This window comes from Jaculus jaculus, chromosome 14, assembly GCF_020740685.1.
Source record: "Jaculus jaculus isolate mJacJac1 chromosome 14, mJacJac1.mat.Y.cur, whole genome shotgun sequence".
In the NCBI taxonomy this organism is placed as follows: domain Eukaryota; kingdom Metazoa; phylum Chordata; class Mammalia; order Rodentia; family Dipodidae; genus Jaculus; species Jaculus jaculus.
This window is the reverse complement of record NC_059115.1, coordinates 3810637-3834614: the sequence shown is the minus strand read 5'-3', so window position 1 is coordinate 3834614 and position 23978 is coordinate 3810637. Positions and strand designations below refer to the sequence as shown.

The 23978-nt window shown below is 52.5% G+C and overlaps 1 protein-coding gene across 1 annotated transcript; it reads right to left on the bottom strand.

Moving 5' to 3' along the window:
* Positions 1–2484: 2484 nt before the first annotated feature.
* Positions 2485–22098, bottom strand: Bcl3 (BCL3 transcription coactivator). The gene is made up of 9 exons (XM_045134053.1): positions 21846–22098; positions 19392–19545; positions 8703–8811; positions 7274–7478; positions 7075–7163; positions 6817–6894; positions 5610–5777; positions 3301–3415; positions 2485–3220 (listed from the first exon to the last, which is right to left on the bottom strand). Exons 1-9 carry the CDS (start codon positions 22096–22098, stop codon positions 3039–3041), a joined length of 1353 nt encoding a protein of 450 aa, XP_044989988.1. The 3' UTR covers positions 2485–3038.
* Between the last annotated feature and the right edge of the window lie 1880 nt (positions 22099–23978).

Sequence of the window (23978 nt, the reverse complement as noted above, 5' to 3'; positions counted from 1 at the left end):
CAGTGAGGGGCTGGGGGCGTGGCTCAGAGGTAGAGCACTTGTCTAGATCCACAGTGAGGGGCTGGGGGCGTGGCTCAGAGGTAGAGCCCTTGTCTAGAGTCCACAGTGAGGGGCTGGGGGCGTGGCTCAGAGGTAGAGCACTTGTCTAGAGTCCACAGTGAGGGGCTGGGGGCGTGGCTCAGAGGTAGAGCACTTGTCTAGAGTCCACAGTGAGGGGCTGGGGCCGTGGCTCAGAGGTAGAGCACTTGTCTAGGATCCACAGTGAGGGGCTGGGGGCGTGGCTCAGAGGTAGAGCACTTGTCTAGAGTCCACAGTGAGGGGCTGGGGACGTGGCTCAGAGGTAGAGCACTTGTCTAGAGTCCACAGTGAGGGGCTGGGGGCGTGGCTCAGAGGCAGAGCACTTGTCTAGGATCCACAGTGAGGGGCTGGGGCCGTGGCTCAACAGCAGCTCCTCACCTGGCATTGTGTTCCCCAGGGCCTCCTGCTGCTGCAAAGGCACTCTAGATTCTTGGGCTGATTTGACCATCTATCTTTATGTGGGAAATTCAACCTTGGCCATCAGGCTATTCACATAAGTGCCTTTAACCCTTGAGCCATCTATCCAACCCCCATTCCTATTATTTTATTTTATTTTTTTTCTTTTAGGGTTTGACTCTAGCCTGGCTACCTGGAATTCCCTATGTAGTCTCAGGATGGACTTGTACTCATGGTGATCCTCCTACCTCTGCCTCCCAAGTGCTGAGATTTTATGAATGCGCCATCACACCTGGCTTTATTTTTTTTCCCTCTAATGCAAGTCAAACAGACTGACTTTTTTTTATGAGAGAGAGAGTGAGAGAGAGAGAAAGAGAGAAAGAAAGTTAGCATGCTAGGTCCTCCAGCCACTCTAAATTGAACTACAGACGTGAATGCCTCCTTGTGTACATGGAAGACCTTGCATATTTGGGTCACCTGTGTGTTTGGCTTATGTAGGAGAGTCCAACGTTGGTCCTTAGGCTTCCCAGGCAAGTGCCTTAAACTCTAAGCCATCTCTCTAGCCCTCTCTCTCCCTCCCTCCCTCTCTCTCTCTCTCTTTCTTTCTTTCTTTTTATTTTTTCGCCCATTCTCCCTTTCTCTGCCTCTTTCTTGCTCTCAAATAAATATAGTTGCTTATATTTTTTGTGGTAGAGTCTCACTTTGGTTCTGGCTGACCTGAAATTCACCATATAGTCTCAGAGTAGCCTTGAACTCGTGGTGATCCTCCTGCCTTTGCCTCCCAAGTGCTGCAATATAAGGCATGCACCACCATGCCGGGCTTTTAATATTTACTTATTTATTTATTTATTTATTTATTTATTTATTTGAGACAGAAAGAGGGAGAGAGGAAGAGTGAGAATGGGCGCACCAGGACCTCCAGCCACTGCAAACTAACTCCAGATGCATGCGCCAACTTGTGCATCTGGCTTACATGGGAGCTGGAGAATTGAACCTGGGTCCTTAGGCTTTGTATGCATACACCTTGACCACTAAGCCATCTCTCCAGCCTATAAATATATATAAAGTTCATCCTAAGCTATATACTGAGCTGGAGACTAGCCTAGGCTAGATGACACCCTCTCCTAAAAAATCCCAAAACAGGGCTGAAGAAATGGCTTAGCAGTTAAGGCATTTGTCTGTGAAATCAAAGGACCCAGTTTCATTTCCCTAGGACCCACATAAGCTGGATGCACAAGGGGGCAGATGCATCTGGAGTTCATTTGCAGTGGCTAGAGGCTCTTTGTGCCCATTCTTTCTTTCTCTCTATCTGCCTCTTCATCTCTCTCTCTCAAATAATAATAAATGAAATATTTTCTATAAAGGGGGGTTGGAAAGATGGCTTAGCAGTCAAGTGCTTCCCTGTGAAACCTAAGGACCCCAGTTTGAGGCTCGATTCCCCAGGACCCAGGTAAACCAGATGCACAAGGTGGTGCAAACATCTGGAGTTTGTTTGCAGTGGCTGGAGGCCCTGGCATGCCCATTCTCTCTCCCTGTCTCTGCCTCTTTTGCTGTCTGTTGGTCTCAGATAAATAAATAAAAATAAACAAAAAAATAATTAAAAACAAAACAGGGCTAAGGAGAAGGTTCAGTATGTTCTTGCTTGTTCAGGCTGACCTCAAAATCATGGGGTAACGTGGGGTTCGATTCCTCAGTAGCCATGTAAAGCCATGAGTCTGGAGTCTGCATTAGCTACACACCCTGGTGTGCCCATCTCTCTCTGCTTGCAAATAAATAAAAATACTTAAAAACAAAGCAAAACATTAAAAAAAGAAAACACACTCACCAGAGGGCCCCACAGTGCAGAGTACCTTAGAAGCACTGGAATATGGAGCCCCACACTATCGCCTGGAGAAATGTCCAAACTATGACACAATTTATAACTGAGCCAGTCACTCACAACATCTAGATGTTCACCCACAAACACACTTCTGGCCAGATCTCACCACAGAGGTTGGGCCAAGCCAGAGATATGGTACAAAAATAGTTTATTACAAAAGAATTCCAACCAAAACACCTAATAATTTACATAGTCGTTAGTGCTAACCTAAAACCCCTCCTCTCTCCTTTTTCCTGGGCATGGGTGACGGAGGGAGGGGCGTGACGGCGCATGCCTTTAATCCCAGCACTCGGGAGGTAGAGGTAGGAGGATCTCCATGAGTTCGAGGCCAGCCTGAGACTGCATAGTGAATTCCAGGTCAGCCTGGGCTAGAGGGAGCCCCTACCTCACAAAAACAAAAAAAAAGAAAGGAACATCTGTCTGATGGATTCCAGACAGGGAGTTTGTGCCTGAGGATGAGTGAGGACCCTGGGCAGGGAATGAGATGGGGGTGTATCTATGCACAGAAGGGAGGGGCCTTAGTGGTAGGTGCATGTGCTTTGGTGCAAATCCTGGTCCCAACAATTTTTTTGTGGGGAGGGGGAACAGAGCAAGATCTTCACAGTTTCCAGAAGGGTCTGTCCTAGGAGGGGGGCGCCAGGGAGGACCCCCTCCTCATGAGTCCACGTCTGTCCCCCCGTCCATCTCAGCTACCTCCTTGAGCCGGGGAGGGGGGAACGGGCCGGCCAGGGCCGCGGAGGACGGTGGAGAAGGGCAGAAAGGCAGGGGGAGGTGAAGGCGGAAGGCAGAAATGATGGCTGGGCAGAGGAAAGCCCAGGGCCTCCTTGTGGGGAGACTCCAAGGGCGAGGAGGACACAGGCAGGAGACCTGCGGAAGGAGGAGAGAGGAGGGTGAGCTGACTCCAAGGTCTTGGGGTGAGGGGTGCCTGTGGGGAGGCAGATACTCACCATTGGAGCTAGGGTGACTGCTGCTCTCGGGGGTGGCACTTCGGTCGGAGGAGGGTTCGGGCTGTGACGCCGCTGAGGCAGTCCGGGATGCCTTGCCCCTTAGGATGTCGATGACCTGCGGGAAGATGAAGGTCACCCCAAGGCCACTCCAACCCTCACTTCTCTCCCTCTCGGGTCTCCTCCTCCTCTGTGAATGTACAAGCAATCAGGGCAGCTGAAGGGACGCAGGCACTCTCGATTTACTTATTTACTCATTTTGGTTTTTCGAGGTGGGGTCTCGCTCTGGCCCAAGCTGACGGGAATTCACTATGTGGGCCTCAGAGTGGCCTCAAACTCAAGGTGATCCTCCTACCTCTGCCTCCCGAGCGTTGGGGCGAACGGCGTGCATCACCATGCCTGGCTTCTTTTATTTATTTTGTTGTTTGTTTGTTTGAGGTAGCTTCTTACTCTAGTGCAGGCTGACCTGGCATTCACTATGTAGTCTCAGGCTGGCTTTGAACTCACAGTGATCCTCTTACCTCTGCCTCCCGAGTGCTGGTATTAAAGGCATGTGCCACCATGCCTGGCTTCTTTTATTTATTTTGTAAAATATTATTTATTTATTTATTTGCAAGGGGGAAAGAGAGAGGGAGAATGGGTGCACCAGGTCCTCTAGCCACTGCAAAAAGACTCCAGATGCATGTGACACTTTGTGCATTTGGTTTCAAGTGGGTACTGGGGAATCGAACCACTGAGTCATCATCTCTCCAGCCCTCTCTCTCGTTTTTTTGTTTTTTTTTTTTCAAGGTAGGGTTCTACTCTAGTTCAGGCTGACCTGGAATTAATTCACTATGTAGTCTCAGGGTGGCCTAGAACTCATGGTGATCCTCCTACCTCTGCCTCCCCAGTGCTGGGATTAAAGGCGTGTGCCACCACACCCAGCTTCCAGCCCTCTTTTTAAAAAATATTTATTTGGGATGGAGAGATGGCTTAGTGGTTAAGGTGTTTACCTGCAAAGCCAAAGGATCCTGGTTCAACTTTCCAGGACCCACATAAACCAGATGCATAAGGGGGCGTATGCATCTGGAGTTTGCAGTGATTGGAGGCCCTGGCCTGCCCATTCTCTCTCTCTCTTCCTCTCTCTCAAATAAATAAAAAATATTTTTTAAAATTTTATTTATTTATCTAAAGCAGATAGAGAAGACAGTGAAAGGGAATGGGGTGGGGAGGAATGGGCACCTCAGGGCCTCTAACCACAAGTGAACTCCAGATGCATCTGGCTTTACATGGGTACTGGGGAACTGAACCCCAAAGCTGTCAGGCTTTGCCAGCAAGCACCTTTAACACCTGAGCCATCTCTCCATCCCCACTATTTTTTGTTTTTCAAGGTAGGGTCTTGCTCTATCTAGCCCAGGCTGACCTGGAATTCACTCCGTAGTGTCAGGGTGGCCTCAAACTTATGGTGATCCTCCTACCTCTGCCTCCCTTGAGTGCTGGGATTAAAGGTGCGGTGCATCTGGCCCCCACTTCCCTTTCTTTCTTCCCTCCTTCCTTCCTTTCTCTCTCTCTTTTCTTTTTGGTTTTTCGAGGTAGGGTTTTACTCTAGCCCAGGCTGACCTGGAATTCACTCCGGAGTCTCAGGGTGGCCTCGAACTCATGGTGATCCTCCTACCTCTGCCTCCCTTGAGTGCTGGGATTAAAGGTGCGGTGCATCTGGCCCCCACTTCCCCTCCCTCCCTCCCTCCCTCCCTCCCTCCCTCCCTCCCTCCCTTCCTTCCTTCCTCTCTCTCTCTCTCTTTTCTTTTTGTTTTTTCGAGGTAGGGTTTTACTCTAACCCAGGCTGACCTGGGATTCACTCCGGAGCCTCAGGGTGGCCTCGAACTCATGGTGATCCTCCTACCTCTGCCTCCCTTGAGTGTTGGGATTAAAGGTGCGGTGCATCTGGCCCCCACTTCCCCTCCCTCCCTCCCTCCCTCCCTCCCTCCCTCCCTCCCTCCCTCCCTCCCTTCCTTCCTTCCTCTCTCTCTCTCTCTCTCTTTTCTTTTTGTTTTTTCGAGGTAGGGTTCTACTCTAGTCCAGGCTGACCTGGAATTAATTCACTCTGTAGTCTCAGGGTGGCCTCGAACTCACGGTGATCCTCCTACCTCTGCCTCCCTTGACTGCTGGGATTAAAGGCGCGCTGCACCTGGTTGCTCCCACTTTTCTTTTCTTTGTGACTTAAGTTTCTCCTTCCCTGCTTCCCTCCCCACGGCCCCAAGCACCCCCTGCGCCCCCAACCTCCCTCACCTGCCAGGCCCCGCGCCCCTCCCCCGGGCCGCGCACCCACTCACCCTGCGGCTGCGCGCCACCATGAGCGGCGTGTCGTTGTGACAGTTCTTGAGGCTGCTGTCCGCGCCGCTGCGCACCAGCGTGCGCACCAGGGGCAGCAGCCCGCGGCCCGACGCCGAGTGCAGCGCCGAGCTGCCCGAGTACATCTGCGCGTTCACGTTGGCACCGTGCTGCGGGCGAAGGGACAGGCGTGCATGCGGGTGGGCAGCCACACAGGTGGCCTCAGCGGGCAGAGTCAAGGGGCAGGGCCCAAGTGCTCGCTTTGGTGGCCTGAACCAGGAGAGAGGTTCCAGGTGGGGGCTGGGGTCTTGGAAGGGTAGAAATCGCCAACACTTGGGCAGTAGGGACAAGGAGGATCAGGAGTTCAAAGCCAGCCTGAGTTACACAGTTGAGTTCAGGGCTGCATGAGACAAGAGTCTTGAACGGGGGTGGTGGTGGTGGGGGGGGAACAGGGAAAGAAAAAAATATAAAGTAGGCTGGAGAGATGGCTCAGAGGTTAAGGCACTTGCCTCAAAAACCTAACGACCTGAGTTCAATTCCCCAGTACCCACATACAGCCAGACGCAAAACGGGTGTATGCACCTGGAATTCGTTTGCAGCGCCTAGAGGCCCTGGCATGCCCACTCTCTCTCTCTGCAAATAAGTACATAAAAATGATTTTTAAAAAAGTAAAAGGCAGCCAGGCGTGGTGGCGCGCGCCTTTAATCCCAGCACCCGGGAGGCAGAGGTAGGATCGCCGAGAGTTCGAGGCCAGCCTGAGACTCCATAGTGAGTTCCAGGCCAGCTTGGGCTAGAGTGAGACCCTGCCTCACAAAACAAAACAAATCCGGGGGGAGGGGGGGCATGGAGGCGCAGGCCTTTAATCCCTGCCTTCAAGGAGGCCGAGGTAGGAGGATCACTGTGAGTTCCAGGCCATCGTGAGACTACAGAATATGGAGCCTCGGCTGGGCGAGGGCGACAGAGGAGGAATGGGAGATGGTTGTTGGTGGTGGTGGTGTGTGTAGGGGAAACAAGTTAGCAGGGCAGAGAGTGAATTCAGTTCAGAGGTTTGAGAATGAGGCCTGGAGGAAGGACCAGAGCTGATGACCTGGCCAGAGCCAGAGCTGGACATCAGGGTCTGCGGCAGAGATTGGGGGGGGGGTAGAGGTGACAGGCAAGAGCTGTCTTCAGAGGAAGGACTGTGTATGGGGGGGGGTATTGCTTACGCACCAGGAGCAGCAGCTGGACCATGCTAAGACTGTTGTTCTCCACGGCATGGATGAGAGGGGAGCGGCCACTCTTAATGTCCTGTGGGGAGGACAGGTCTCTAAGGCCCTCCAAGTTCTGTGCGACCAGCCTGGGGGTGGGGTGGGGTGGGGGTGACGGACCGCTAGCGCCTCATCCCACCTCGGGGTCCAGCCTGGACCACTCTGCACCCCAAGCCCCGCCCACTCGGGTCCTCTGGCCACGCCCCCCGCGCCCGCTCACCACCGCGTCCACGTCGGCGCCGCGGTCCAGCAGGAGCAGCACCGCTTCTTGGCACTCGGTGTTCACGGCCACGTGCAGGGCGGTGAGCCCTGAGCGGGGAGAGGGGGGCCGCGGTCAGACCTGGGCCTGGGCAGGTGGTCAGGCCCAGATGGACAGACTCCAGCCACCCCCACCCCCCACAGGCCAGTGCGGAGCCCACCTTCGTAATTGCGAGCTTCCAAGTCCACCGTGCCTGGGGCTGCGCTGTCCAGCAGGGCTCGAAGGCACGCCGGGCTGCGGTGCTCACAGGCTAGGTGGGCAGCTGTCTGGCCATGGCGATCCAGCGCCATGGGACTGGCGCCAGCGGTCACCAGGAGTTGGACCATGGAGGGCAAGGTGGTGATGACAGCCAGGTGGAGCGGGGTCTGGGGGACACAGTGACTGTGAGGGTCCTGGGTCATCCTGAGGCCCTCAGATCTTCCGAGTCCTGCAACAGAACCCTGCAGAACCTCCTTTCTAGACGCAAGACGCCCGGGACCCCCCTGCTTCTTTCCCTAGGCTAGGCTAGAACCCGGACATCTGGGCTCTCTCTTTCTTTTTAAGTATTTGTTTATGAGCGAGAGAGAGAGCGAAAGAGGCAGAGAGAGAGAGAGAGATAGAGATAGATATGGGCACGCCAGGGCCTCTAGCCACTGCGAACAAACTCCAGATGTGTGCGCCCCCCCTTGTGTATCTGGCTTATGTGGGTCCTGGGGAATCAAACTGGGGTCCTTAGGCTTCTCAGGCAAATGCCTTAACCACTAAGCCATTTCCCCAGCCCCATCTCTTGTTTTTGTTATATGAAGCAAGGTCTTTTAAAAAAAAATATTTATTTTTATTTGAGAGAGAGAGAGAAAGAGGCGGATAGAGAATGGGTGCTCTGGGCCTCCAGCCACTACAAACGAACTCCAAGGTGTGCGCCCCCTTGTGCATCTGGCTTATGTGAGTCCTAGGGAGTTGAACCTGGGTCCTTTGGCTTTGTAGGCAAACGCCTTAACGGCTAAGCCATCTATCCAGTCCCTGAAGCAAGGTCTTTTAACACATGCTGGACCTGAACTCACTACGTAGCTGAAGATGACCTCGAATGCCTGATCTTCCTGCCTCCAACCAGAGATTATAGACATGAGCCACCAAGCCTGGGCTTTCTCTCCCTCTCTCTCTCTCTCTCTCTCTCTCTCTCTCTCTCTCTGTTTTATCTAGACAGAGTCTCACTCTAGCTCTGGCTGACCTGGAACTCACTCACTCTGTAGTCCGAGGCTGGCCTTGAACCCACAGCGATCCTCCTACCTCTGCCTCCAGAGTGCTGGGAATAAAGAGGTGCGCCCCCGCGCCCGGCCTCTCTCCCCAGTCAGAGTGCCACTCAGTCGCCCAGGCTGGCCTCAAACTCTCCATCCTCCCCCTGCCCTAACCTCTCTCTTAGTGCTGGAATTACAAGCATTATGACCACATTTCCACAACCCTCTTTCCGCAAGACCTGGAGGCTGGGTCCCCAGCACCCCACACTTGGGTTTCTTCCTCCTTGGACAAGAGGACCGCCAGAGGGGGGCGCTGGAGTCTGGCGTGTCTCTGGCAGGCAGAGCCCCACGTGCAAGCCCCCCAGCACCCCTCACCTGCTGCATGTTGTTGTAGACATCCAGCTCTCGTCCTCCGTGCAGGAAAAGGCTGACCAGCCGGTCCACAGCTGGTAAATTGCCCTGGACCACAGCAATGTGGAGAGGCCTGAGGGGGGACACGGCATTATTAATCATAGACTCATCCGGTTCGGTGCTAACTGCAGAATGCGGTCAGTTCTCTCTGGCAGCGATCCTCCCACCTCTGCCTCCCGAGTGCTGGGATTAAAGGCGAGCGCCACCACGCCCGGCTAAGAAGGACCCTTTTAGATCACGCCTTCCACTCAAGAGTCCCTCGCTGGGGTTGAAGAGATAGCTGAGCAGTTAAAGGTGCTTGCTCGCAAAGTGTGCCAGCCAGGGTTCGATTCCCCAGCACCCACAGAAAAGCCAGATGCACAAAGTGGTGCATGCGTCTGGAGTTGGTCTGCAGTGTCAAGAGGCCCTGGTGTGCCTATACTCTGTCTCTCCTTCTCTCTCTATTTGCAAATAGTTGTTGTTTTTTTTTAATTTCTTTCTTTTTTTTAAAAAAATTATTTATTTATTTATTTGAGAGCGACAGACACAGAGAGAAAGACAGACAGAGGGAGAGAGAGAGAATGGGCGCGCCAGGGCTTCCAGCCTCTGCAAACGAACTCCAGACGCGTGCGCCCCCTTGTGCATCTGGCTAACGTGGGACCTGGGGAACTGAGCCTCGAACCGGGGTCCTTAGGCTTCACAGGCAAGCGCTTAACCGCTAAGCCATCTCTCCAGCCCTTTATTTCTTATAAGAGTCCTCCCCTTGCCCACAAGCTCTGTATGATTTTTTTGTTGTTGTTGTTGTTGCTTTTTTTGTTTTTCAAGGTGGGGTCTCGATCTAGCCCAGGCTGACCTGGAATTTACTATGTGGCCTCAGGGTGGCCTCGAACTCATGGTGATCCTCCTACCTCTACCTCTGGAGCACCGGAATTAAAGGTGTGCACCAACATGCATAGCTTATGATTTTTTTTTTAAAATTTATTTTTAGTTATTTATTTGAGACAGGGTGGGGGGGAGAATGGGGGTGCCAGGGTCTCTAGCCACTGCAAACGAACTCCAGATGCATGCGCCACCATGTGCATCTGGCTTACGTGGAACCTGGAGAATCGAACCTGGGTCCTTAGGCTTCGCAGGCATGCGTCTTAACCCCTAAGCCATCTCTCCAGCCCAGCTTTGTCCTTATTTCATTTTTGTATTTGTGGTACTAGGGACAGAGCATAGATGGACAATGACAGGCAAGTACTCTCCAGCAGAGATCTACAACTGAGCTATATCCCCAGTTCTATTTAACTAATATATATGTGTCCCACCAGCATATATATATATATTTGAGAGAGGGGTGAACGAGAGAGAGGAAGAGGCAGAAAGAGAATAGGCATGCCAGGGTCTCCAGGTGCTGTAAACAAATTCCAGACGCATGAGCCACCCTTGTACATCTGGCTTACGTGGGTCCTGGGGAATCTAGGGCTTCAGCCACTTGGCCCATCTTTCCAGCCCCTCTACCACATTTTCATGATGGGTTGACACACTGTTCAGTCTGTAATTGTTTCCTGTCTGAATTTTTTTCCCTACTAGAATGTCAGCCCCACTAGGGCAGGACTTATCCATGGCCAAGCGCCTAGGAGACCTTTCACGCAATTGCTAGGTGACGGTGGCCATCTCAGTTGTCACCCTGACCACGCTTGATGCCAGCAACCACGTCATCACCCTGTCTGGGCTGCAGCTTTCTCATCTTTGAAGTGAGGGTGACGACCACAGGTCACTGCACACCAGGACACTCAAGGACTGTGTGTGCAGCGCAAGCTCTGCGTGAAAGGGGGAAAGACAGCAAGAGGGATAGAGTCACAGCTCTCGGACAGTTCAAAACCTCCTTCTAGGGCTGGAGAGACGGCTTCGCGGTTAAGGTGCTCGCCTGCGAAGCCTAAGGAGCCAGGTTCAATTCTCCAGGTCCCATGTAAGCCAGATGCATAGGCATGTCCATTTCTCTCTCTCGTTCTCTATAATAAGCAAATAAAAATAAAGGGCGGGAGAGATGGCTTAGAGGTTAAGGCGCTTGCCTACAAAGCTAAAGGACCTTGGTTCGATTCCCCAGGAGTCACGTAAGCCAGATGCACAAGGTGGTTCATGTGTCTGGAGTTTGTTTGCAGTGGCTGGAAGCCCTGGTGTGCCCATTCTTTCTCTCTGCCTCTCTCTCTCTCTCTCTCTCTCTCAAATAAATAAATAATATGAAAATAAAATTAAATTTCAAAAAAAAAAAAAAACAGAAAGGGAGAGATTGTTCCGTGGTTAAAGGCACTTGCTTTATAAAGCCAGACACCCAAAGTGGTCCATGAATCTGCTGGGCCCAGATAAAATAATAATACTTAGGGCTAGAGAGATGGCTTAGCGGTTAAGGCACTTGCCTGTGAAGCCTAAGGACCCAGGTTCGGTTCTCCAAGTCCCACATAAGCCAGATGCACAAGGTGGCACATGTATCTGGAGTTCATTTGCAGCAGCTGGAGGCCCTGGCGCACCCATCCTCTCTCTCTCTCTACCTGTCTATCTGCCTCTTTCTCTCTCACTCTCAAATAAATAAATAAAAATAAACAAAAATATTTTTTAAAAAATAACAAAACCTCCGTCTAGACTAAAGGATCTACTCCCCAGATTCTTCAAGGGCCTTCAACTTCAGGCACCTAGGAATCACCTTCACTAAAGAGAAGTGCTCAAGGTCCTGTCCTCTGCATAGTGACATCTGCTTTGAACTGGCACCCAGAGAATGGTCGTTGCACAGAAGGGCTCCAGCCTTCTGCCCTCAACCGTAGAGGGCACACCCGTGTCAACATTCCCCTGTGGGAGAGCCGAGGCCTTGCTCAGACCCGGAGCATTTCCTGCTGAACCCCATGCCTGCTTCCCGGGGGGATGCAATCTGGAGCTGCCATTCAGAGCTGAGGGCAGGCGGGGACCATTGCGTGTGTGCATCTGTGGGTGTGCAAGCATGCGTGTGCATGGGGAGACAGAGCAAGGACAACAGGTTATATGCATGGACACGGGCTGTAGATCTTTCATTTAAAGTCATTTAGGCCGGGCATGCTGGCTCACGCCTTTAATCCCAGTACTTGGGAGGGCAGAGGTAGGAGGGTTGCTATGATTACAAGGCCACCCTGAGACTAATTCCAGGTGGCCTGAGCTAGGGTGAGACCCTACCTCGAAAAATACCAAAAACATGCTGGGCATGCACACCTTTAATCCCAGCACCTGAGAGGCAGAGGTGGGAGGATTCCCATGAGTTCGAGGCCACCCTGAGACTACACAGTGAATTCCAGGCCAGCCTGAATTAGAGTGAGACCCTACCTCAAAAAAAAAAAAAAAAAAAAAAATAGAAAGCAAGAAAGAAAAATACCAAAAGCAAACAAACAACAAAAAAAATAGCAAGAAAGAAAAATACCAAAAACAAAACAAAACAAAAAATTAAATAAAAATAAGTCATTCAGAGCTGGGGAGATGGCTCAGTGGTCAAAGGCACTTGCTTGCAAAGCCTAATGGCCTGGGACTCCATTCCCCAGTGCCCACGTAAAGCCAGATGCACAAAGTGGCACATGCGTCTGGAGTGCGTTTGCTGTCTCAGGAGGCCCAGGTGCAGCCATACTGTTACTCTCTCCCTCTCTCAAATACATAAAAATGTTAAAAAGATAAAGTCATTTGCTAGCCAGATATAGTAGTGGCCACCCACCTGTAACCCCAGCACTTGGGAAGCTGATGCAGGAGAATGGAGAATTTAAGGCTAACCTGGACTACACAGAGGCTGAATAAATATATATATTTTTCTCCTTTTGGTTTTTCCAGGTAGGGTCTCATTTTATCCCTGGCTGACCTGGAATTCACTCTGTAGTCTCAGGGTGGCTGTGAACTCACAGCGATCCTCCTACCTCTGCCTCCAGAGTGCTGGGATTAAAGGCGTGCACCACCACGCCCGGCTTGAATAAATATTTTTTAACAATGCCCCCCTTTAAATTTATTTTTTAGTTTTATTTTTTAATTTTAAGGGGGAGAGAGAGAGAATGAGCACACCAGGGCCTCTAGCCACTGCAAACGAACTCCAGAGCGTGTGCCACCATGGGCATCTGGCTTACATGGGACCTGGAGAATCGAACCTTGGTCCTTAGGTTTTGCAGTCATGCACCTTAACGGCTAAGCCATCTCTCTAGCACCTGAATAAATATTTTCCGTGGTAGGACAATAGTGACATTTTGGAGGCATGGCTCAGCGGTAGAGCACTTGTCCAGAATCCACAGTGAGGGCTGGAGTAAGGCACTTGCCAAAAGTGTAAAAGGCCCTGGGGGGTCCATCACCAGCAAAGCCAAAAAGTAAAAATAAAATTTAAAAATCCAAAGCCCGGCGTGGTGGCCCACGCCTTTAATCTCAACACTTAGGAGGCAGAGGTAGGAGACTCGCCTTGAGTTCAAGGGACATCCTAAGACTACATAGTGAATTCCAGGTCAGCCTGAGCTGGAGTGAGTCTCCCCTGCCTTTTACTATCCAGATCTTTGCTAAGGCACAAAGGCCACAATGAGCATCCCCAGTCCAGCTTCCCATGTGATTCTGAGTGAATTCCCAAATCTTGGGCTCCAAAGTGTGTGTGTGTGTGTGTGTGTCACCGAGTCAGAGGCTCCAGCGCCCCCTAATGGAGCACTAGTGTAAGGACACGTGGCTGCATTCATTAACCCCAATTTTTCTCCCCTCCCCTCCCCTCCCCCAGCCCCGGGGAATCAGAGCTCACGATAGCGTCGCAAGCCGGGACAGACAAGATTCTGACAGGTGAGTCCAGAGATCCCTCCTGGAAACCCAAGTTGCAATAGTCAATAACTATGCAGGGGCCGGGGGGGGAGGGGAGGGGGGAGGGGGGGCCCGGCCGCCCATCCCCCACCCCCTCCACCCATCCACCCATCCCTCCCTACTTCGTTGCAAGACCCTGGACGTCCCGACGCCTGGGTCCCTCTAGGGGCGGCTGGGGGTTAAGCGAGGGCACAGGGGGGAGCCGGTGATTTCAGAGAAACCGTCCAGGCCGGAGTTCCCATAAATGCACGGGCCGCGGGGGGTGGGGCGGGGCTGGAGGAAGTGGGGACGGGAGGGGCGGCCCAGCCCTCCGACTTCCAGTAACAGGTCTGCCGGGCGGGGCTCTGCTTCCTGCTGGAGGGGTGAGGTTGGGAGGGGGGGGGGGCTGCTGGTGGTGGAGGAAAGACTGTCCTACTGGGGGGATCTACCCTGCCATCCCCGGGCACCCCAACTTCCATCCTGCAACAGGACGGTAGAGGAGGGTACCTCGCCCCAGGAGCTGTCTACCTTGGAGGAGGAGGAGGAGGAGGGACTGCACCCTAAGTCCTCCAGCCTGGTGTTGGGGTGAGGGCGGGGGGCTCCCCAGCTCTACCTCACTGGCCTCTACTTTTCAGCCGGCTCCAGATCTCCTATCCTGGAATTCACACCAAGGTCTCCTGGGGGACCTCGGAATAGAGGCAGACCTCTTCTTTGGAAATAAGGCCTTACTTCCCAGGGCGTTTGAACTCGTGGTCCCCCCCCAAAAAAAAAAACAGCGGCCCCTCCCTCCCTTCCTGCCTCATTTCTCCACCCCCTTTAAGGGCTCAGGAATCCAGCACACCCCTTTGGGATCACAGACTTTCGGGCCCTCATGCACAAGAAGTTTCACCAACATCTGTGATTGTGTAATTACACAGGGCTCAGTTTATTTGGCGAGCTGAAATGGCTCTAACCCCTCAGGGCCAGGGCGCATGAAACACACGCCCCTTCCCCCAGTGTAATGTTTGGCTTTGCTGTCTCGAAATTCTGCATTTTTCTTAAAATATATTCATTTTTATTTATTTAATAATTTGACAGAGAAAGAGAGAGAGAGAGAGAGGGAGAGAGAGAGCGAGCGCCAGGGCCTCCAGCCACTGCAAACGAACTCCAGACGCCCCCTTCTGCATCTGGCTAACGTGGGTCCTGGGGAATGGAGTCTGGGTCCTTTGGCTTTGCAGGCACGTGTCCTTCCCGCTAAACTATGTCTCCAGCCCTGTATTTTTCTTTTTTAATGCATGGAACCCATTCTTGTTTTGTTTTGAGACAGGGTTTCACTAGTGAAGCCCAGGGGGTGGGGAACTTGCCACCCTCCTGCCTCAGCCTCCATGGAGCTGGGATTACAGGTGTATGCCACCGCACCTGGCTGAAATTTTTCTTTTTCTTTTAATTTTTAAAATGTTTTATTTTTCTTCATTAGAGAGAGTGACAGAGAAATAGGCAGGTAAGCGAGAGAGAATGGGTGCACCAGGGCCTCCAGCCCCTGCAAACGAACTCCAGTGCGCCCCCTTGTGCCTCTGGCTTACATGGGTACTGGGGAATCAAACCTAGGTCCTTTGGCTTTGCAGGCAAGTGCCGTAACCACTAAGCTATCTCTCCAGTCCTCTTTCTTTCTTCTTTCCTTTCTATCTTTCTCTCTCTCTCTTCTTTCTTTCTGTGGTTTTATGAGGTAGGGTCTCGCTCTAGCCTAGGCTGACCTGGAGTTCACTATGTAGTCTCTGGCTGGCATCGAACTAATGGCGATCCTCCTACCTCTGCTTCCCAAGTGCCGGGATTAAAGGCGTGTACCACCACACCTGGCTGAAATTCTTCATTTTTGAACAGAGGACTGCAAATGAATGAAGGTGGTCCTGAGGTCTGCCTGAGCACAAATCCTCAGGCTGTACCTGGCTTTCCTTCCCTACCCCCTTTGGAGATGGGGTAACACAGTACTCCGACTTCTGCTCTTGGAAAACAAGGCTCAGACCCCCTTTGGTTGGAGTAAGCTCCCCAGTCCCTAACCTCTTTGGATTCCAGGTATCCTGAGGCATTTCGTCTCTGTACCCCAGAGTGGCTTTGAACTCACCAGAGGGGAATTGCAGCTTTCTCGGGGCAATGATTACAAACTTGAGCTACTCCGCTTAGTTGTGTGTGTGTTGGGGGGAACCCTGGCATCTTTGCAAAGAGCTAAAAGTCCAGCCTCCAGGCCTTTGTTTCTTTGGGGATCCAGGCTGAATGTCCCCTCCTCTGCCTGTGGCCCCCCCACACACCCCCGCTGCCCTCCCCCGCCCGTGTGCGTGAATGCCCATTCCGGTAAGTGTCAGCCCCAGCGGAAGGGGTTAAGGTTGGAGGGAGCGCCCGCCCGGAGGGGGAGGCTGCCAGTGAGGGAAGGGTGCTGACGTGGGGGAGGCAGAGCAGCTGGGCTGCGGTCAAGTTCTGCGGGAAGGGATTTCCCCTGGCGGGCAGCTGAGGCAGAAGTGTTTGCCTTGGAGGGAGAGGGAGGAGGGGCTGGGGAGAAGGGCGAGGGGCTGGGGCTGCACCCAGCTACCACACCACACAGCTCGTCCTTGGGGCCAGAGACAGATTCAATCCGTTTCAGATCTGGCCCCAGAGGTGCCCAGGGCAGGAGGCAGCCAAGTTTATTTATTTATATATATATATATATATATATATTAATTGAGTCCTTTTCATGTATCTGCCACTTTCTCCTGCTGGGACACACACACACCATGGCCTGTAAGCACCCTGGGCGGTTCTGTTCAAACATCACCCTCTAAGTAGTAAGCGCTTACTGTTTGCCCAGCTGCGTCCTGTCAGCCCTGACCACTGAATGTGTACACACAAACTCACCGAGTCCTAACTGTGACAGGTGCATCAATGAGGCCAGGTCTCCATGTAGGGAAACTGAGGCTATGGAACATGGAGACACTTCGTGGGGCCCTTTCCTGCAGAAATGGGCCTTGTTTACTTTAAGGTATGGCTTCCAGTCTCCAAACCAAGTCCCACATAAGTGCATTGCGTAAATCAACTCACTGGGCTGGCGCGCACTTGCCCGCGAAGCCTAAGGACCCAGGTTCCATCCCTCTGCAGAACCCATGTAAGCCGGATGTACGTGGTGGCTCATGTGTCCTTGGAGTTCGTTTGCAAGTAAGTATATAAACAAATATAACTAAAATAAAAATCAAATAAATATAACTAAAATTTGAAAAATAAATCAATTCAGCCTGGTGTGGTGGTACATGCTTGTGATTTCAACATGCAAGAGGCTGAGACAGGAAGATTGCAAGTTCGAGGACAGCCTGGACTACATCACATGACCCTGACTCAAAAAACAAAAAAAATACTGATTTCTGGGTCAGTCTGGGCTAGAGCGAGACCTTACCCCGAAACCCGCCCCCCCCCCACGTCAAAGCAATACACCAAATCAAATGAAAGCAAGCAAACAATCTAGTCTTTTCCTCAGAGGCCCTTATGACTCCTGTTTTTACAGAGAGGGAAACTGAGGCACGGAGGGGCCAGCTGATGTTCAAACTCAGGTTGGTTGACAATTTCACTGAGTGTTTATTATGTGCTAAACCCAGAGCTAACCCCTCCCCTGTAGATTTTATTTTTTAATTTATGTATGAGAGAGAGTATGGGCATGCCAGGGCCTCTAGTAACTGCAAAAAGACCCCAAACATATGCGCCACCCTGTGCATCTGGCTTACGTGGGTACTGGGGAATTGAACCTGGGTCTTTAGGCGTTGCAGGCAAGTGCCTTAACTGCTGAGTCATCTCTCCAGCCCTGATTTCTAAGATTTCTAGGGAACAACGCAGGGGCTTGAGAAATTAGCTTAAGGGATAGTCACTTTAACTGTATGAACTATGACCATGAAACTATTATGTAGACTAGGATAAAAGCAATTGGAGGGCAGGAGAGATGGCTTAGTGGTTAAGGCTCTTGCCTAGGAAGCTCAAGGACCTAAGTTCAAATCCCCAATACCCACGTAAGCCAGATGCTCACGGGGCACATGTGTCTGGAGTTTGCAGTGGCTAGAGGCCCTGTCATGCCCATTCTTTCCCCATTTGTCTCTCTTCTATCTCTCACTGCTTACAAATTAATTAATTAATTAATTTTAAAAAATGCAATTGGAGCAGAGCCCACACAATAAGGGTGAGTCTTGTTTCATTGTGTACAAGCACATTTTGGGTTTATGAGTCCATGAAGGCATGGGTACAATGCTCCATGGTGAGCGTATGTGCTGGGTTTGTGATTGCAGTAGTAATAGCAATGATATCAATCAACACCTGCCAGGCGTGGTGGCACACACCTTTAATCCCAGCACTCTGGAGGCAGAGGTAGGGTCTCACTCTAGCCCAGGCTGACTTGGAATTCACTACGTAGTCTCAGGGTGGCCTCGAAGTCACAGTGATCCTCCTACCTCTGCCTCCTGAGTGCTGGGATTAAAGGCATGCATCACCATGCCCAGCACTAAAATATATATTTTTTTAAAAGGGCTGGAGAGATGGCTTAGCAGTTAAGGCACTTGCCTGCAAAACCTAAGGATCCAGGTTTGATTCCCCAGGACCCAAGGAAAGCCAGATGCCCACAAAGTGGTACATGTACTTGCAGTGGCTAGAGGGTCTGCCATGCCCACTCTCTCTTTCTCCCTCCCTCCCTCCCTCTCTCAAATAAGTAAATAAAATTTTAAAAAAATGTTTGACAGGCTGAAGGTGTAGCTTAGTGTTAGAACACGTGTTTAACATGCACAAGTCTTAGGTTCAGTGTCCCAGCCTGAAACAAAACCAAAAAATCACTGCTCCGGCAAGGAGTGGTCGGTGACACACACCTTTAATCCCAGACTTGGCAGTCAGGAGTTCAGCGTCATCCACGGCTACCAAGGGAGTGTCAGGCCAGGCTAAACTACATGAGACCATGTCTCAAAAAAAGAAGAAGGGGCCAGGTGTGGTGGCGTACCCCTTTCATCCCAGCACTCTGGCGTGAGTTTGAGGCCACCCTGAGACTCCACAGTGAATTCCAGGTCAGCCTGGGCTAGAGTGAGACCCTACCTCTAAAAAAAAAAAAAAAAAAAAAAAAAAAAAGTGCTGGGGAGATGGCTCAGTGGTTAAGGTGCTTGCTTGCAAAGCCTGACAAGCCACGTTTGAGTCTCCAGCACCCACATAAAGCCCGATGCACAAAGTGGTGCATGCATCTGGAGTTTATTTGCAGTAGCTAGAGGCCCATTTCCTCTCTCATGCTCTTTCTCTTTCTTTCTCTGCTTAAAGGAAATAAGGAAAACAGTCGGGCGTGGTGGCACACGCCTGCCTTTCGTCCCGGCATCGCCATGAGTTTGAAGTCACCCCGAGACTACATAGTGAATTCCATGTCAGCCTGGGCTAGAGTGAAGCCCTACCTCAAAAACAAACAAACAAACAAAAGAATAAAAATAAATAAGTAAATGAAATAAAGAGCAATTAAAAAAAAAACAAAACAAAACAGAAAAAGATGGGCTGGGGGGATGGCACAGTGGTTAAAGCCTCTCAACCTGGGGTTCATTTCCCCAGTATCCAGACAAAAAAGTGGTGCCTGCCTCTGGGTGCATTTGCAGTGGTAAGAGGTGTGCAAAATGGGCCTGGTCACCTTAAGGTATGGCTTCCAGTCTCCAAACCAATTCTCACATAAGAGAGAGAGAGAGAGAGAGAGAGAGAGCATGCCCGCATACATACATGCATGCACGCACACGCGCGCACACGCGCACACACACAAACACACACACACCCCTGCAGAGCCGAACTGCCAGCAACAGCGTCAAAATTTGAGTGTGTTGTGGAGTTCCGAGCTCCCCTCACCTTCCGTGTCCCCACGGATAAGGGACTGAAACTTACGTATCTCCGTCCTCATCTGCGCGGGTGGCTGTGGCAATGTCAGCTGACAGGGGGTGTTCCATGGAGCACATCATGGGGTACAGGGGCGTAGGCAGGTTCAGCAGGGAAAAAGGGGGGCCCATGGCAGGGGTGGAGTATAGAGGCATCATGGGTCCTGGGTAGGACAGGGAAAGAGACAGGACTCAGGTTAGACCAAGCACGCACACCCTCCCCCCACCCCAGACAGTCCCTCCCCCAGGCCTGAGAGTTTGTAAGGCCCTCAGCATTCTCCCACGCCCTTATTTGCTTGCCCGTTTGTTTATTTATTTAGAGACAGGGTCTCGTGTAGCCCAGGCTAGCCCGAACCTATGTAGTCGAGGATGACCTTGCTATTTCTTTCTTTCTTTCTTTTCTTTTCTTTTTTTGGTTTATCGAGGTAGGGTCTCACTCTGGCCCAAGCTGACCTGGAATTCACTCTGTAGTCGCAGGCTGGCCTTGAACTCACAGCGATCCTCCTTCCTCTGCCTCCCAAGTGCTGAGATTAAAGGTGTGTGCCACCACACCCGGATTTCTCTCTCTCTGAGTCAGGGTCTCCCCCTAGCCCAGGCTGACCTGAAACTCAGTAGTCTCAGGCTGGCCTTGAACTCATGGCAATCCTCCTATCTCAGCATTTCAAGTGCTGGGATTACAGGTGTGTGTGGGGGCCTGCCTAGCATGCTTAAGAATTTGGACCTTGAAGTTCAAGAAAAATTCCTCATCTTCATTCCCCCCGCCCCACTGAAGCTTCCCCACCCCTCACCGCCAGTTCTTTCCTTTGTGTGTCTGATCCTCACATCTACTAAAGTCCCTTCAGGGCAGGTGAGCTCCCCCCCCTCCATTACCCAGCACGGGGACCCCATGGCCTGTTCACCCAGTGATAATGTGGCTGAGGGAGCCAGCAATAGACCAAGATATGGGTGTCAGGTACAGAGTGAACCCACAGGGGTTTGAGGAGCAAGGATGTTTGAGAGCCTGGAGCTCAAGTTGTTTGAAAGGATGCGGGCATATCCACAGATGCCCATTGCACAGATGGGAATTCAGAGGACTGGCTCGGGGAATGGGATTCTCTGGGGGGGGGGCTGAGTGCCTCCTGACACCCAGCTTGAGGATCCCCGGGCACCTCAGGTGGGATGGGAAGGTGTTAGAAACCCCGGAATGAGTTGGGGCCCTAGAGACAGGTGGCCAGGTGCTTTGGGTTTCCCCTGGGGGGGGGGTGATGATAACGTGGCTGTGGTAGAGGGACACCCCTTCCTTGATATGGGATGTGGAGAAGAGTTTCTGGACTTCTGAATCTCCTAGTCCTGCCCCCGACCCCTGGAACACTCAGTCCTTGCGACCCCACATAGGACCCTTGTACCCACACCTAACTGTGAGCCCAGAATGTGAGCTCTGTCTCCCTGACTCCTGGGCACCTGCAATATTTGTTTGGGCCCCTGGGGCTGAGCTTGTGCCTTCCATCTGTGACCCCTAGGATATTGGGGTGCTCACAGACCCAAGTGTTCCAATCCTCATATGTTACCTCCCGATTCCATATTTTGAGAGAGAGACACACACACACACACAGAGAGAGAGAGAGAGAGAGAGAGAGGCAGATAGAGAGAAAGAATGGAGGTGCCAGGGTCTTTAGCCACTGCAAACGAACTCCAGAAGCATGCGCTACATTGTGCATCTGGCTTACGTAGGTCCTGGGGAGTAGAACCTGGCTTCTTTGGCTTTGCAGGCTAGCACCTGAACTGCTAAGCCATCCCCTTAAACCCTGATCTTATTATATTTTATATACTTTATTCCCTTGAGAGAGAAAGTGAGTGAGAGAGACAGAGAGAGAGAAGGAACTCCAGATGCATGGGCCACCTTGTGCAGCTGGCTTATGTGGATACTGGGGAATCAAACCTGGATCCTTAGGCTTCACAGGCAAGTCCTTAACTGCTAAGCCATCTCTCCAGCCCAGCTCCCTGGGATTTTTAACCTTCCCAACATCTCTATTTCTGCTGACCCCAATTAACTGGATACCAGGAACCCCAGCTTCCCAGGCCCCAACGTCCAGAGCCCTGAACACCAATCTGTCCCTGGAACGCTGCGGTTTATCCTCTGGTCTCTTGACGCTTCCGTCTGCACCACTGAGCACTGTCCCCGGGTTCCCATTATCTATGTCCCTTGTCCCCTGGGCCCTGTCCCCTAGGGTGCCCCGACGTCTCTTTACTCGATGGGGGTTACAGCCTGGTGTCTGGACGTTCCCCTAGCTGTCCGGGCAACATCAGGTTCCATGCTGTCTCCTAGTTACCCCGGGACCCCCCTCCAACTGCACACACACACACACACCATGTGCATTTGTGTCCTCAGCTCTGTCCCCTGGCTCTGGTGACCTCAGGTGGCCCCCACCAGCCTTGTTGACCTTTAGATGTTGGGGGCGGGGGGGGCGCGGGGATGGCCACTCACCCGAGTAATAAAGCGCTTCTGGCTGGGCCAGGCCGTGGGGGGTCCCGGGCATCCCCGGCGTGTCGCAGCCGCCCCTCAAGGGGTCCAGGGGTGCCCCGTGGCGGTGGTGGGCGGCGGGCTCCGGGGAGGGCGCGCGCAGGGGACGCTTGCGGAGGGGCAGCAGCGGGGCGCCCGGGCTGGCAGCGGTGGTCTTGGGCCGGGTGCGAAGGTCCACGGGCCCCTCGTCCATGGCCCCCGTGGGGCATCGGGGCATGTGGGCGCACGGGAGGGGAGGGGAGAGCGGGAGGGGAGGGGAGAGCGCCCGGCCCGGGACGGCGGGCGGGCGGCCGGGCCGGAGAGGCGGCGGCGGCGGCGGTGGCACCGGGGAAGGGTGGTGGTTTCGCCGGTCGCAGGGACTTCCCCCAGCCGCCGGCTGAACTGAAGGGACTTTTGTCAGCCGGGGCGGTGCCGGCCGCCCGCCTCCCCGCCCCCGGCCCCCCGGGGCCACCCGTCCGCCCCAGGGGTTTCCTGGACCCGCGCCGCCCCGCCGTGCGCCCCGGGCAGGAGGAGGAGGAGGAGCCCCGGCGCCCGGCCCTCCGCGATCGGCGTGCGCCCGCCCGGGCCGTGCCCTCGGCTCGCTCTGGGCCTCTGCAAGCCTGCGATCTCTCTCTCTCTCTCTCTCTCTCTCTCTCTCTCTCTCTCTCTCTCTCTCTCTCTCCTTCCCCCTTCCCTCCCTCTTTCCCTCTCCCTCTCTTTCTTGCTCAATCTTTGTGTGTGTGTGGTGTGTGTGTATACATATATGTAGGTATATATATATATGTATGTACATATACGCAATTTATTTGAGAGAAAGAGGCAGAGAGAGGGAGAGAGAGAGAGAATGGGAGCACCAGGGCCTCCAGCCACTGCAAACGAACTCCAATGCATGCCCACCTTGTGCATTTGGCTTATGTGGGTCATTTGGCTTTGCAGGCCATCTCTCCAGCCCCTTTCTTGTTTACTCTTTTTTTAAATATATATATTTTTTAATTTTGGGGGGTATTTATTTTATTTTATTTATTTGTTTGAGAGCAACAGAGAGAGAAAGAAAGAGGCAGAGAGAGAGAGAGAGAGAGGGAGGGAAGGAGGGAGGGAGGGAAGGAGAGAATGGGCGCGCCAGGGCCTCCAGCCACTGCAAAGGAACTCCAGATGCGTGCGCCCCCTTGTGCATCTGGCTGACATGGGTCCTTAGGCTTCACAGGCAAGCTCTTAACCACTAAGCCATCTCTCCAGCCCTCTTGTTCACTCTTAATCTCTCTCCCTCTCTCTTGTTATTTCTCTCCCTCCACCCTCTCTGCCTCTCTTGCTTTTTCCTTTTCTCTTTCTTTCTTTCCTTTTTGGTTTTTCGAGGTAGGGTCTTACTGTAGCTTAGGCTGACCTGGAATTCACTAAGGAGTCTCAGGGTGGCCTCGAACTGATGGCGATCCTCCTACCTCTGCCTCCCGAGTGCTGGGATTAAAGGCGTGCGCCACCAATGTCCGACTTCTCTTGCTTTTTCTTGCTCACTCTTTCTCTCTCCCTCTGTCTCTCTCCTCTCTCACTTTCTCTCCCCCACACTCCTTCCCTCCCTCTCTTTTTTTTTTTCTTGCTTTCTCTCTCTCTTCCCCTCCTTCTTTCTGTTCCTTTCTTCTCTCTCTGTCTCCCTCTGTCTTGCTCTCTCTCTTTCCCCCTCCCTCTCAGACTTTTAGCTCAGGCTGGCTTTGAACTCCTACGGCCTCACCACCTCGGGAGTGCGGCCATGTCAGACTCACGCTCACTCTCTGCAGGATTGAACCCCGTGGGCTGGTGCTTGGGAGGAAAGCGTGGTGCACTGAGCCACCCCAGATCTTGAGTGAGCGCTCTGCATCTCAGTGACTCTGAATTTAGGTGTGTGAGCACCACAGCCCCCCGAGTCTCTGAGGTGGTCCTCAGGCTCTGTGGTTCCACAGCATTGCTCCCCACCCGGAGGAAATTCCTTAAGGCCAAAGGGGTGGCTAGGATATGGGTTAGGATCCAGATTCCCACTTCCTCCTCGAGTGACCTTAGCAGGAACTTCCCCTCTCAGAGCCATTTCCTTTTTTTTAAATATATATATTTTTTATTTATTTGAGAGAGAGATACAGAAATAGGCAAGTA